The 15795-nt window shown below is 43.0% G+C and overlaps 1 protein-coding gene across 2 annotated transcripts in view; it reads right to left on the bottom strand.

The window, feature by feature from the left end:
* The window catches only part of LOC139443015 (tetratricopeptide repeat protein 13-like), a 32539-nt gene that overhangs the window by 5063 nt on the left and 11681 nt on the right, over window positions 1–15795 (bottom strand). The window contains exons 9-22 of one of the 2 annotated variants that reach the window (XM_071223938.1): window positions 14743–14825; window positions 13342–13483; window positions 11255–11359; window positions 9935–10001; window positions 9131–9249; window positions 8389–8429; window positions 7631–7802; window positions 6435–6474; window positions 5396–5552; window positions 4935–5018; window positions 2094–2175; window positions 1472–1584; window positions 1203–1335; window positions 974–1053 (exon numbers count right to left, since the gene is read on the bottom strand). In XM_071223938.1, the coding sequence (XP_071080039.1) occupies window positions 974–1053; window positions 1203–1335; window positions 1472–1584; window positions 2094–2175; window positions 4935–5018; window positions 5396–5552; window positions 6435–6474; window positions 7631–7802; window positions 8389–8429; window positions 9131–9249; window positions 9935–10001; window positions 11255–11359; window positions 13342–13483; window positions 14743–14825 (1418 nt within the window). The remainder of the gene's footprint in view (window positions 1–973; window positions 1054–1202; window positions 1336–1471; window positions 1585–2093; window positions 2176–4934; window positions 5019–5395; window positions 5553–6434; window positions 6475–7630; window positions 7803–8388; window positions 8430–9130; window positions 9250–9934; window positions 10002–11254; window positions 11360–13341; window positions 13484–14742; window positions 14826–15795) is intronic. The other variant, XM_071223939.1, reaches the window with a different exon arrangement.

Here is a 15795-nt window from a genome sequence, read left to right as displayed (position 1 = left end):
ACACCTGGAGCCTCGGGTGAGGTAGAAGTAAGACACTAGGGACATACCTGGAGCCTCTGGTGAGGTAGAAGTAAGACACTAGGGACATACCTGGAGCCTTGGGTGAGGTAGAAGTAGTACATAGGGACATACCTGGAGCCTCGGTAGAAGTAAGACACTAGGGACATACCTGGAGCCTCGGTAGAAGTAAGACATAGGGACACACCTGGAGCCTTGGGTGAGGTAGAAGTAAGACACTAGGGACACACCTGGAGCCTCGGGTGAGGTAGAAGTAAGACACTAGGGACATACCTGGAGCCTCGGGTGAGGTAGAAGTAAGACACTAGGGACATACCTGGAGCCTCGGGTGAGGTAGAAGTAGTACATAGGGACATACCTGGAGCCTTGGGTGAGGTAGAAGTAAGACACTAGGGACATACCTGGAGCCTCGGGTGAGGTAGAAGTAAGACACTAGGGACATACCTGGAGCCTTGGGTGAGGTAGAAGTTGTACATAGGGACATATCTGGAGCCTCGGGTGAGGTAGAAGTAGTACATAGGGACATACCTGGAGCCTTGGGTGAGGTAGAAGTAAGACACTAGGGACATACCTGGAGCCTCGGGTGAGGTAGAAGTAGTACATAGGGACATACCTGGAGCCTCGGGTGAGGTAGAAGTAAGACACTAGGGACACACCTGGAGCCTTGGGTGAGGTAGAAGTAGTACATAGGGACATACCTGGAGCCTTGGGTGAGGTAGAAGTAAGACACTAGGGACAGACCTGGAGCCTTGGGTGATGTAGAGGTAAGACACTAGGGACATACCTGGAGCCTTGGGTGAGGTAGAAGTAAGACACTAGGGACATACCTGGAGCCTTGGGTGAGGTAGAAGTAGTACATAGGGACACACCTGGAGCCTCGGGTGAGGTAGAAGTAAGACACTAGGGACATACCTGGAGCCTCGGGTGAGGTAGGAGTAAGACACATGTGACATACCTGGAGCCTCGGGTGAGGGGCATGAGGTTGTAAAAGTAGTACACCAGGGAGACAATCAGGTTGAGTATCTGGTCAATGTCCTGCAACAGTACGAGGTATGGGTTATTAGATAACTGACAACAGATGCAGTACAGAGTAAGTGAGTGCACGCGAGCACGCACGCATGCGCGCACGCACGCACTCACGCGCGCAAGCAAGTCACACTGCGCCCCTCCCCAACAACACTTACAGTTATTTTGCTGAGGCCTGTCTTCCTGATCTCGTCCTGTATTTGTGTAAAAACGTAGTCCATCTCCGACGAGTACATCGTCATTCGCTCTTGGGTATTGGCTACGTTCAGAGCAAACACAATCTTGCCATTTCTGAAAATAACCCACCATATCTTAGACCAATGTTTCAAGAAGTTAATGACACAACTATGTCCACAGAACAATAACCCAGTAGATAAACTACCAGTGTGCCAGTACTGCTTATGAACAACACTGTGACTCTACTCACAAGTCCTCTGTCAGTATCAGCATGGCGCCGTCTAACCGATCCTCCTCTTTAGTCTTTGTCATACTGGGAACTTGTGTCGACACAAGAAACCCATGCGGGTTGATCTTTCTCTTCTGTGCAAAAAAAAGCAGACTACAAAAATGGCAAAACAATTCTAAACTTTACAAGACCCTATCTTTATTGATCAAAAGCTGTATTCGTTTGCCCTTGAGATACCTTGAAAACAATAAATACATTTACCGCCTTAACAAAACTATTTGTGGGTATAAAAAGAAATCAAAGATGGCCACTTGACTGCCATATTGAACTTCCGATTGTGATACTGGAAACCTTTCACTGTGACAAATTTTGGCTCAATACAGCTCACAACGTCTGAAGTTGAAAATTGGTTTGTTTCAGAAAATATAAGCATAAATAATTTTGCCTTTAGTTTCTACCCCATGCTAAATACAATGCATAACTCATCACAGGCTGTCTTGATGGAAACACAAATTGTGGGTGAACCCCTGCTCCCCCCCGAAACACTAAATGGGTTGAGGGTTGAGGAAGTAATGTTTGGTAAGAGGCTTTATTGATGCTACAACTGTACAAGCCATCACAGCTTCAAGTTACTCCTTCTTACCCTGGCTACTGAAAGAAGATCCTCGCATGACTGGGCCTTCCTGATGTCTTCCTTCAGGTTAGCATAGGACACCGCACCCTCCCTGAAACAACATTCCTCAAACTGTTAATATCTGCATAGGACACCACACCCTCCCTGAAACAACATCCCTCAAACTGTTAACATCTGCATAGGACACCGCACCCTCCCTGAAACAACATCCCTCAAACTGTTAACATCTGCATAGGACACCACACCCTCCCTGAAACAACATCCCTCAAACTGTTAACATCTACATAGGACACAACACCCTCCCTGAAACAACATCCCTCAAACTGTTAACATCTGCATAGGACACCGCACCCTCCCTGAAACAACATCCCTCAAACTGTTAACATCTGCATAGGACACCACACCCTCCCTGAAACAACATCCCTCAAACTGTTAACATCTACATAGGACACAACACCCTCCCTGAAACAACATCCCTCAAACTGTTAACATCTGCATAGGACACCGCACCCTCCCTGAAACAACATCCCTCAAACTGTTAACATCTGTATAGGACACCACACCCTCCCTGAAACAACATCCCTCAAACTGTTAACATCTACATAGGACACCACACCCTCCCTGAAACAACATCCCTCAAACTGTTAACATCTGCATAGGACACCACACCCTCCCTGAAACAACATCCCTGAAACAACATCCCTCAAACTGTTAACATCTACATAGGACACCACACCCTCCCTGAAACAACATCCCTCAAACTGTTTACATCTGCATAGGACACTGCACCCTCCCTGAAACAACATCCCTCAAACTGTTAACATCTGTATAGGACACTGCACCCTCCCTGAAACAACATCCCTCAAACTGTTAACATCTGCATAGGACACCACACCCTCCCTGAAACAACATCCCTCAAACTATTTACATCTGCATAGGACACTGCACCCTCCCTGAAACAACATCCCTCAAACTGTTAACATCTGCATAGGACACCACACCCTCCCTGAAACAACATCCCTCAAACTGTTAACATCTGTATAGGACACAACACCCTCCCTGAAACAACATCCCTCAAACTGTTAACATCTACATTGGACACTGCACCCTCCCTGAAACAACATCCCTCAAACTGTTAACATCTGTATAGGACACAACACCCTCCCTGAAACAACATCCCTCAAACTGTTAACATCTACATAGGACACCACACCCTCCCTGAAACAACATCCCTCAAACTGTTAAAATCTACATAGGACACTGCACCCTCCCTGAAACAACATCCCTCAAACTGTTAACATCTGCATAGGACACTGCACCCTCCCTGAAACAACATCCCTCAAACTGTTAACATCTACATAGGACACAACACCCTCCCTGAAACAACATCCCTCAAACTGTTAACATCTGCATAGGACACTGCACCCTCCCTGAAACAACATCTCTCAAACTGTTAACATCTGCATAGGACACCACACCCTCCCTGAAACAACATCCCTCAAACTGTTAACATCTGCATAGGACACCACACCCTCCCTGAAACAACATCCCTCAAACTGCTAACATCGAAGATGGTTAATAGTGGGATCCAGGATTGTCCATCTCTGATTGACCATTATTACAAGACAACGAACACTTCGAGATAACTAAAATTCATCTGTGTAACAATTGCAACATAATCCTGTTGATGAAGTAGTGCATCAATAATGTAATGTTGATCATTTACCGTATCAGAACAGGATTAGAATTTGTTGTACCATTTTGTGTTGTCTAATTATTACAGAATAATGAAGGAGGTATGAGGAGTTATTGACTACCTGCCCCAAGTAAATGAATGGTGTAACTGCCAGGCATTTGATGAGGGATTTACTGCATTCATTCACTTGGGACAGAAAATCCGAAATTAAAAGCTTCAAGTAGGTTTTCTATGGAAGCCTTTTAGGGCCATTTGTTTTTTTTATTTTTTTCTATAGTATCTTGAAATTTCAACTTAGCATCTTGAAATTTCAACTTATCTCGAAATTTAAACTTATTATCTTGAAATTTCAAGATAGTATCGAAAAAAATTAAAAAAACAAATGGCCCTAAAAGGCTTCCGTAGTTTTCACATAGACATAAACATTTTATGAAGTTGAGTTTAGTTGAGGTGAACTTGGGATAATTTCACTTACATAGTGATGTGCATGCATATGTGTCTGGCTACATGTAATAGTCCAGTTTTGCTGTTTTTTTCAGTGCTGGCCCTCTGAAATACTATCCTGCAGGTAAACATGGATAACCCACTCGGACACAGTACATGTGTATACTGACTCCAAGCTAAGTCCTTGTTTTAACTGTTAATGCTCATCAAAAAAAGGAAACACATGAGCCAAATTTCATCTGAGGTGGTGAGGTGAAATGGGGTTTAACGTCGCGTACACGATTATTGCACTTATATAGCGACGTGCATGTACGTGTGTGTGTTTGTGTGGCTGCTTGTACTAGTCCGAACTGATGCCGATTTATAATGCTAGCTCACTGAGATACCATGCCGCAGTTTAACATGAATACCCCACTCAGACATAGTATACTGACTCCGAGCCAACCAGTCCTTGTTTTAGCCCCTTAATGCCGAGCGCCAGACAGGGTAACAACAAGTACCATCTTTTAACGTCTTTTGGTATGACGCAGTCGGGGATCGAACCCCGGACCTTCCGCTCTCAATCGGACGCTCTACCACTAGACCACGGAGGCGCTCTCTTCATCTGAAGGTACTTGGGACCAACAAAACAATTTGAGGTGTGGTTGCTCCACATACAGGCAGGGATGACAATCTAATGATTAATTTATTATGGATTCCAATGTTCTTACCCTGAATAGTGTTCTAGCATTGTCTTGGCCAGTTTAAACACCAGGTCAAAATACTGCATTACTTTTAGGTTAGCTACTGATCCCCTGCAAAACAAACACAAGGTATAGGGAACAGCTTTATCAAACACCCATCCTACCATAGTATATAGACTGGAGCAGTTCCCATTTATCATAACAGATTGAATTTAAAAAATAAAATGGATCCAAAAATAATTTGAAACATTGTTCCCAGAAAGTTACAAAATAGGAATCCGGAGGCCCTTATTCATTCAGAACACACCAGGAGGAGGAAAAATATATATATTAGTTATATAATTCTTTTTTATAAACAACCTTATGACAGAATGACCAGTCTACTACTGACAGTGTCACCATATTACAGTGAGATGAATTTTTTTGAACAAACTTTCTCCTTTCAATTCTGTATAGCTGATTGAAGACACATGAAGCTTTGGGCCCACCTTATAAATGTGATGTCTGTCCGATGCCCTTCTGTTGTGAGGTGATCGGGGAGGGATGACACCCACAATACTGGCTGTTCTGGGTCGGCTAGGCGACGATATTGCACTGCTATTCCAAATACCTCCCTCCAGCTTAAAGGCCTTTCTGTGACATTGACTAGGGTTACATTGCAAGAAGATGAGTGAGTGGGGTGAGACGGATTTACACAGATTTCAGTTAATGTGGGAGAAAGCCCAAAGTGATGCAGGTCTTGGACAATTATCATTTTGGTGAAGCACATTTGGGGGGAGATTTCAGGATATGATCTCATCCACTTTCCAAATGAGTGCGTTGGTTTAACGCTGCTTTGAACAGTATTTCAGTTATATCTATACATGGATGTCAGCTTAATGTCAGAGCAAAGCTCGAAGCGAAGCGTCTTAGACGTTAACCACTTTGGTGAAGCACGAGCAATCCTAGAAACATAATTAGGGTGAATCTTGGATTCAGCCAACAAACATAGGTTCCTGGCAGACCTAAGGGAGGCAACTCAACACAGGAAATAGTGCCCACCAATGTACCATGAGTCTGTTAAGCTTATCTGAATATTCTTGAACATTTGCAACATTCTACCAAAATTATATCTTCAACATGGTTGCTACAGCAAAAAGAGTGGTATATAAAGTTCAAAGTTGAGGCACATAAATGAATATTCAGAAATCTTATTCCCTGAATATCACACAATTTCTATAGACATGACAAAACAGCTGAGAAATGATTTTAAAAAAATGACATTACAATAAGGTTGCCATGGCAACAATTCCTAAAATCTGATCGAAAATCGTTGAGCACTTAAATATGCACACTGTTTTTGTTGTGATGATCTTGAATCACAAACCTGCGGACATGCATCTGTAGCTATGAATAATGGCAGATCCAGGTATCAGACAGAACTTGTTATATTTTCCATGAATACTTCACATGAAAACCTCAAGAAATTTGAGAATATGATTTAATGACTCATGCAAATCAAAACAAATGTCTTATCTCTATACATACCTCCACTTCCTTTTGTATTTTTATAACTTTTCCATTTCATCTGAAGCATAAAGAGAAAACAAATATCTGAATGCAAAAATGAAGCGACAAAGCTCAACAATATGATTTATCCTGGGTCCCGGTCCACAAAGCGATCTTAGGGCTAAGTTGATTGTAACTCACTAAGTACGCGATCTTAAATTTTAGTTACGATCGGCCACCCATTCCAGAAAGCAATCTTAACTAAGAGAGTTGTAAGTTAAGATCAAAATGCTAAGTTGCCCCGGACCAACTTAGGATTGTTAAAATCGATCTTAAATATTGTACCATTACAACAAAGATGGCGACTTTTATTATGATGTGCAAGGAAATGGACCGTGTCTTACACATAGAAAGTGGGTTTAGCGACTGCACCCGGCAGCTGGATACGTTATCTGACGATGAACTGTATGTGTGATATCGTATGCCACGCCCTGCCCTCTTGAAACTTCTCGAAGCTGTCTCTCCGTCCATAACACCAGCAACCCAGCGTTCACATTCCCTGTCCCCAGAAATGAAGTTACTCATGACTTTGAGATATTTAAGCAAGAGTGTTTGTTTCGTTGAGTTTTGACCTTTACAGGACTGTGAAGTCCAGTGTGTCCTGGGTGTTTCACCCGACTGTAGACGCCATTTGCAATCTATCAATAATATCCGTTTTGATCTTGTACAATTAACATAATGTGAAGCACGATTTTTATCGACAAGTGGGATTCGCCTGTGTCACTGGAGCCACAGACGGGGCACTTGTTACAATCGCCCTAAGATCGCTTTGTGGAACTGGCATAAACTTTGGCTAAGACGATTTTAAAATCGACGTAAGTCTTTAAGATTGATTGTAGTTACGATCGCTTTGTGGAACGGGACCCAGGGCCTTGCTCCACAATGCAATCTTTGTACTATGACTTGTTCCCAATCAAGTACACAGTCCTTTGACTGGGGTGATGATAATGCAGTGCTTCGAGCCTACAAGGTGTATGGAGTTATGCATTTTATAAGTGGACGATGATGATGATGATGATGATGATGATGATGATGATGATGATGATTATTATTATTGGGTATAGATTTAGATAAACTTTATGACCTGTTTTCCAGAAAATGGAACAATGTGTAACGTTTGGAATATAAATTAAGAAATTAAAGTGGAAATTAAGAATATTGTTTGTCCAACATACCTCAAAATGTTGTGCTATGTGTATAGAGGCAAGCCCCATGGCAAGATTGAGTCTTTTATTGGGTGTAAATCCATCTGAGTTGACCTGCATGGACCAGCCGATCTTCTCCGCCCGGCACAGCAGGGTCTGTGCTTGTGGTGGGTAGCTGGACAGGGTCTGGGGCGTGACGTCTCTAGTGGGGGGGTAGGAGGGCATTAGTGAAGACATGTTCACAGAGCAATACACAAACTTCATGGTAAATGTCACACACACATTTTGATGCATATGACAAAATTAAGACAAAATCATCTACCAGATTACTATGTACCTGGCCTGTGAAGATCCGGGGCGGGGTAGAATAGGTCTTCAGCAACCCATGCTTGCCGTAAAGGGTGATTATGTTTGTCGTAAGAGGCGACTAACGGGATTGGGTGGTCAGACTCGCTGACTTGGTTGATGCATGTCATTGATCCCAATTGCATGGATCAACGCCGCACACAGCAATATTCAAGCTATATGACAGCGGTCTGTAAATAATCGAGTCTGGACCAGACAATCCAGTGACTGACATCATGAGCATCGATTCAGGCAATTGGGATACGATGACATGCATTGACCAAGTCAGCGAGCCTGATCACCCGATCCAGTTAGTTGCTGCTTACGACAAACATAGTTGCCTTTTATGGCTGCTGAAGACCTATTCTAACCTGGATCTTCACAGGTCGGTATACATAGAAGATGGAAATGGATCATCCTGATGTGATTTGTAAACTACTGACCTGATGTCGGGCTGTAACCCTGGCTGCTCTTGATATGGTTTCTGGAAACAGTGAATGAGTTCATGAGCTCGAGAGTAGGGTTTGCAAACAGTGCAAAACAGGGGTTCAGAATACTCACCAAGATCCTGTTAAATATCTGTGAGTGAGTGAGTGAGTGAGTGAGTGAGTGAGTGAGTGAGTGAGTGTTACATGGTGTCAGCATAATGTGGGAGGAAAGACGGAAGTGATGGAGGTCTCAGACGTTTACCACTTCGGTGAAACCCATGAGCACGGGTATGGTGCTGACAAACCTAGAAACATAATCGGAGCGAACCAGGATTTAAACCCACATCCCACAATGATAGGTTTCTGGCATTCTCAAGGGACGCAACTCCACATAACGAATTAGGGCGCCTTAAATAACACCTGTGCCCTCGAGAACTATATGAAGACATCATCCATTGACAATATAATGACAATGAGAAACACAGAGACTAACGGACTTGACACTGGAATGGAATAAAGGCTGTGTCAATTCAAGACCGTACATTTGTCCTCATACTGATGGAGATCTGGTTTTGAGTGATTCGACCGTATAAGCCTAGATGACGTTAATATAGAGGGTGACCGTCTGGGATTGATTCATTATAGTTACTAGGTATTAAACTTAAATACAGAACCTGTTAATTTCTGCACAAGTATATGGTAAAACTGTCATTTTTTAACAATCTCTCAAACAACCATGGTACCACATATGACGTACCGTAAATGTAAATGGCAATGTTTTAACCCAGTGATCCTGGAATTCATCTCCCAGATCGTACTCCGGTTGAAGTTGGTCCAGGTTCACGTCCAACTTGGAATGTAAATATCGACCATATTCTGTAACATCACACAGGTAGCATTTTACCATGTTTGATATAACTAACAGATATTCTTACGTCATTGATTGAAAGATGTGACTTAAAAGACGGGGTAAAAATGATTATTCTCAATACTGGTATTTCTATTTTCCTTTGTTTTTGGCTTATAGAAGTCAGACATCCTTTTCTAAAGGATTTGCTTGCCTGTACCGAAAATTAAGAGTGAGTGAGTATGGTTTTACGCCGCTTTAAGCAATATTCCAGCAATATCACGGCGGGCTTCACACATTGTACCCATGTCGGGAATCGAACCCGGATCTTCGGCATTACTGAAACAGCCTAGATGAGGTGAAATGAGGTTTGCCATAGAGTTCAAAGTTATTGCACTTGTACTAGTCCAGTCTGTTTTATAGTGTGAGCCCACTGAGATATCATTCCATGGTTAAATGTGGATACCCCACTCAGACACAGTATACTGACTCCGGGTCTACCCGTCCTTGTTTTATCCCCTAAATGCTGAACACCAGGCAGGGAAACAACAAGTTCCATCTTTTAACGTCTTTTGGTTTGACACAGCCGGGGGTTTGAACCGACGTTCTGCTTTCTGGTAGACGATCTATCCACTAGACCACAGAGGTGGTTGTTAATTGCCAAGAAACAACATATAACAGATGTAGCCATAGGATTAATTAAGTCTCACGTACCCCTGAGGTAATGAGCTTTTATGAACTCTGGTGACATTTTTATAGATCCTGAGCTTTTTATCATCACCTGAAAGTGGAGAATACAAAAACGTTAACACTTCCAAAATACTGCCATCGATCAGCATTAACAGATCACAAATTAGCCAATGCTTGATCAACAATCATGATTAGGAAATAACAATACTAACATGCCAACCCCATGTAAACTACCAAAGCCCTGTTCCACAAAGCGATCATAGAATGTTGCAAGTCTATGTTAAAGTATGGAACTTACCATCTTCTCCAGGCAAGGGCGTTAACTAGACTGTAAGAGTCCAGTTTCCACCCTTATCGAACCAGGTTGAAAATTTCCAGACTCGATCGTAGCGCCACCAGTGGCTATTACGAGTGATAGCCCTTCTACATCCCTGCTATTAACCAATCAGATTTCATCTCACATATCACTTGTATTTCCTTCAAACAAAATGGCTGCACACAGTCCAGATGATCTGATCAATAATCAAGATCTATATTGGGTCTTACCCCCACGAAGTGCATAAAAATCATTTGAGCACCTTAAATAAATACAAGGAAAGATTTGCAAATTCTGTTGTTGACGGAAATCTGCAGGTTGAAATCCATGCTGTTTACGAACCGGATGTCTAGTTCATTACGTGTTTTTGATTTGACTACACATAAACTTGTTATTCCAACAAAATCCGTAATTCCAGCCGAGTTCAAGGGTGAAAACTGTACTTTTATAGTTAACGCCCTTGGCTCTGGAAGATGGGGACTTACGATCACCCTGACATATTTCTTTGTATTCTAATTCGTAGGACCATGAATATTCTTTTAGTTCATCAAATAAAGAAAGAAGGCAAAATATGGCGATTTTCTTTTTTTTAGTCTGTACATTTATAAAGATTAATAGGTTTAATCAAAAGATATATTTCCCCCAAATAAATGGTAAGCATTATAAAAAATAAACAACTTTTCTTTTGTGTTAAATATAAATTGAGTCAATGTCTTTAAAATCAGACCTTAGTGCTTGCTACTGCTATACTTAGTGAAGCAGTAGTGAGTGCAATGATGTGAGTTTAATGAGATTTAAAACAGAGTATGAGTGTAATTATTTTGATTACTGGTAAACACAGAGGATACTTGGCTCAGGAATTCTGTTAGGAAGGAGATGGGTTCAATTATAGGAAATAGTCCAACCACAACTGTTTACCAAATGAGTCATATAGTCCCCACAGACCAGCGACACTATGGCATGTTTGCAGTAATATCAAGCACAGATCTCACTGCGAATGTAGGGACATGAAATGCGTGGGTACCTACTTTTGTGGACGCTTTGACCCCTTCGTAAAACTTGCCCATAGCTAAGTAGGCCAGGCCTTGCATATATTGGCAGTGAACGTTTTCCGAGTCGATTTCTAAACATTTCTGAAACAGAAAAATATGTGCACAATGATAATTGAACCAAAACTTGTCGTGGTCACTAAGGTGCCATCTTCCCGAGGCAAGGGAGTCCACTAGCCCTGAACCAAAACTTGTCATGGTCACTAAGGTGCCACTAAGGAGGCAAGAGCGTCCACTAGCCCTGAACCAAAACTTGTCATGGTCACTAAGGTGCCATCTTCCCGAGGCAAGAGCGTCCACTAGCCCTGAACCAAAACTTGTCATGGTCACTAAGGTGATATCTTCCCGAGGCAAGAGCATCCACTAGCCCTGAACCAAAAACTTGTTGTGGTAACTAAGGTGCCACTAAGGTGGCAAAGGCGTCCACTAGCCCTGAACAAAAACTTGTCATGGTCACTAAGGTGCCATCTTGCCGAGGCAAGAGCATCCACTAGCCCTGAACCAAAACTTGTCGTGGTCACTAAGGTGCCATCTTCCCGAGGCAAGAGCGTCCGCTAGCCCTGAACCAAAACCTGTCGTGGTCACAAAGGTACCATCTTCCTGAGGCAAAAGCGTCCACTAGCCCTGAACCAAAACCTGTCGTGGTCACTAAGGTACCATCTTCCTGAGGCAAGAGCGTCCGCTAGCCCTGAACCAAAACTTGTCGTGGTCACTAAGGTGCCATCTTCCCGAGGCAAGAGCGTCCGCTTTCCATGTGTGTTAACACAATGTTTTGCTAGTGAAACCAATCTCATTAAAATCAGATCTTAGTTCTCGCTACTGCTAAACAAAGATCTGAAGACATCCCATTAGGGGTCACGTCAGAATGACCTTTCATCCGACTAATCAGAGCGTTGCTTACCAGATTATGAAAGTGACAGTTGGAATGTTATTTCTAATCATGCAAGCTTTATCTTTAATCTATTAGCCATTCCAGAATGTTCTTTTGTTCAGGTTTCAAATTTGTAATCGAGAATTTCTCAAAATGTTTTGAAGCGTGGTCAATCCATTGGTAAGTCAAAGTTCATGGAAGGTCGGTCTGGCGTGACCGGTAATGGGATGTCATCAGATCTTTGTTTAGCGGTAGTGAGAACTAAGATCTGATTTTAATGACATTGCTAGTGAAACAAAATTTTCAGTCGATGTCTCATTTATACTTTGGAACAATGGCATGATGACATTAAACAGTTGTTGTCACTTGAACACTTTTTATATTTTCCCCAATGTCTCAACCATCTGTAGAAATGACATTATTGTTTGGTCATTACATGAGATGAACACACAAGATATCTTCCATGTGAACATTTACATTTATCATATAATGGGTAGGTTTCTCGGCAGGATAAAGCCAATGGATAAAAACGATGTCCGTTGGGGTCATATGCGGATAGAGATGCAAATATCAAAGGTCAAGTAGGGACTACTTTCACTGTTTATAAACAAACATGGCGTCCCCCTTGTCATTCGGCGATCGAGTCAGAATTAACCATCGGGAATCTGGATAAACTACAGAGATAATTGCTATCATTATCAAAATAACAGTCTAATATACTGAAAATCAGTGTCTAACTGTGACGTAGCGAAGGCATTTTATAAGTTTTGGCAACTTTGGAGAAACAATTTTGCGAGGGCACGAGGCCTAGCCAAGCGGGATCTGTAGCCAATCTGTGCTTGTAGACCTCTGCGGCTTGAAACCTTCTCCACAAATTAAATTAGTTGGATTTGGCCCGAAATATGTTTCAATTGTTACCTTGTTTTGTTTTGTCGCTGTGTGTACATCTGACTACACTGCTTAACGTTATGACAGGACAGACCGACTGTCAACAACGTCTGACTGTGGCCGTGACATCTCATAGACTAGGTTTAGAGTAGCTTCCCTTTGACAAAGGGCAGTTTGATGTTTGAAAATGGTTCAAAAGCATTCTTCTTGTTGAACACTTAGTTTCCAAAGGGTACACTTAAGCATCTATTGGAGTGCTCTATGGCCCATGTGACAACAACTACATTTGTGACGCTGCTGTACTGACGTTGAAGTCGTTGAGGGCGGCGTGGGAGTCTCCGCTGTGGTACATCATGCTCCCCTGTAGCTGCAGGGACAGGCTGTGGTTGGGGTCCAGCGACAGAGACTGGTTAAAACGACTTCTCGCTGCTTTCAAGTTACCTAATTCTCTGGGGAAAAATGATCATTTTTCAGAATTTGACATACTACATGGCTATCATATACATAAAACAACTGAGAGTAAGAGCTTCAAAATATTTGAATGTGCAGTTTAGCGATTCTCACTGCTGATTGGTCAAATGAAGTGATATGAAATCACAATGCTTCATTGTTGGGAAAAATGTGATCATCTTCCCGAGGCAAGGGAGTTAACTGACTATAAAAGTCCAGTTTCCACCTTTACCGAACTAGGCTGGAATTCCGGAGTTACATTTTGGCCGGACTAACGAGTCTGTGCATAGTCCAATCAGAAAGGAACTAGACATTCGGTTTGTAAACAACATGGAACTTAACATGCTGATTTCAGTTGTCAGCAGGATTTACAAAGCATGTGTACTGCCAACTGGGTGTCGTTTCATGTTTTTAATCAAGCTGCTCAAGTGATTTGATGCACTTGATGCGGGGTAAGACCCATTTTATTACAATATAGATCTTGATCAGCGATCAGATTGTCTTGACTGTACGCCACCATTTTGTTTGAAGCAAATGCAAGTGATATGAGAGATGAAATCTGATTGGTTAATAGGAGGGACATAGAAGGGATATAACTCGTAATAGCAACTGGTGACGCTACGATAGAGCCTGGAAATTCCAGCCTAGTTCGGCAAGGGTGGAAACTGGACTTTTAATTTCACTTAATGCCCCTACCTCGAGAAGATGAAATGCGATATGACACCATCGATATTTTTATGAGATCACAAATGGATAACATTATGTCATCTGAACCCAAGGAAAGCTTCAGTGAAGGTCACATTACATATAATTGGGTGTGAGTGAGTGAGTTGGGTTTAACGCCGTTTTTAACAATATTCCAGTTATATCGCGGCGTGTCAGCTTAATGTGGGAGGAAAGCCCAAAGTGATGCAGGTCTAAGACGTTTACCACTTCGGTGAAACCCACGAGCACGGGTATGGTGCTGACAAACCTAGAAACATAATCGGGGCGAACCAGGATTCGAACCCACAATCATAGGTTTCTGGCGTGCCCAAGGGACGCAATTCTGCACAGCAAATCGCGGCGCCTTAGACGACTGGGCCACCCGTGCCCCCCATATATAATTATCTTCATGATGGGTAAATACATGTACATGTATTTAGAATTATCTACTTGAAAGTAGAGGTTATTGTGGCATTAATGCCCCAGATCTCCTGCTGAGCTGCCGAGTTTGGCCACGTACCTGTGCCCCTGAAGATAGAAAACAGGAACTCACTTGAACGCCTGTGCTAAACTTGTACATGCATCTATGTGATCGGGTTTCTTTTTCAGAACTTCTTTGAATACTTCTATTGCATTCTGAAAATAAAACATAATTTTTAGAACACAAAAAACAGCCATTGTCAGGTAAACAAGCTTTCAGAAATTAATAGGGTCCGAACAAACAGGGTTTTAATTACTGCTCCATGAAATGATATACTTTCTTTCTCACATGAAAATGTGCAGAGTGAAGATAACGTGTAGAGAAGGTCGCAAAATTTCTTGTTTATTACTTTGTGTACGGATCCATCAACCCTGACTCGCCTTCTGTAGTACTCACCCACGCTCGGTCCCTGTAGTACTCACCCTGACTCAGCTCCTGTAGAACTCACCCTTGCTCGGTCCCTGTAGTACTCAGTCCCTGTAGCACTCACCGTGACTCACCCCCTGTGGTACTCACCCTTACTCACCCCTGTAGTACTCACCCTGACTCAGCCCCTGTAGTACTCACCCTGACTCAGCCCCTGCAGTACTCATCCTGACTCACCCCTGTTCTATTCACCCTGACAGCCCCTGTAGTACTCACCCTGACAGCCCCTGTAGTACTCACCCTTGCTCGGTCCCTGTAGTACTCAGTCCCTGTAGCACTCACCGTGACTCACCCCCTGTGGTACTCACCCTTACTCACCCCTGTAGTACTCACCCTGACTCAGCCCCTGTAGTACTCACCCTGACTCAGCCCCTGCAGTACTCATCCTGACTCACCCCTGTTCTATTCACCCTGACAGCCCCTGTAGTACTCACCCTGACAGCCCCTGTAGTACTCACCCTGACAGCCCCCGTAGTACTCACCCTGACTCACCCCCTGTAGTTCTCACCCCTACTCATCCCCTGTAGTACTCACCCTGACAGCCCCTGTAGTACTCACCCTTGCTCGGTCCCTGTAGCACTCACCGTGACTCACCCCCTGTGGTACTCACCCTTACTCACCCCTGTAGTACTCACCCTGACTCGGACCCTGCAGTACTCATCCTGACTCAGCCCCTGTAGTACTCACCCCCTGTAGTAC

Source organism: Haliotis cracherodii, unplaced genomic scaffold (genome assembly GCF_022045235.1).
Source record: "Haliotis cracherodii isolate W230 unplaced genomic scaffold, xgHalCrac1.p SCAF_5, whole genome shotgun sequence".
In the NCBI taxonomy this organism is placed as follows: domain Eukaryota; kingdom Metazoa; phylum Mollusca; class Gastropoda; order Lepetellida; family Haliotidae; genus Haliotis; species Haliotis cracherodii.
Note: the sequence above shows the minus strand (reverse complement) of the source record. Positions and strands in the feature narration are given on the sequence as shown.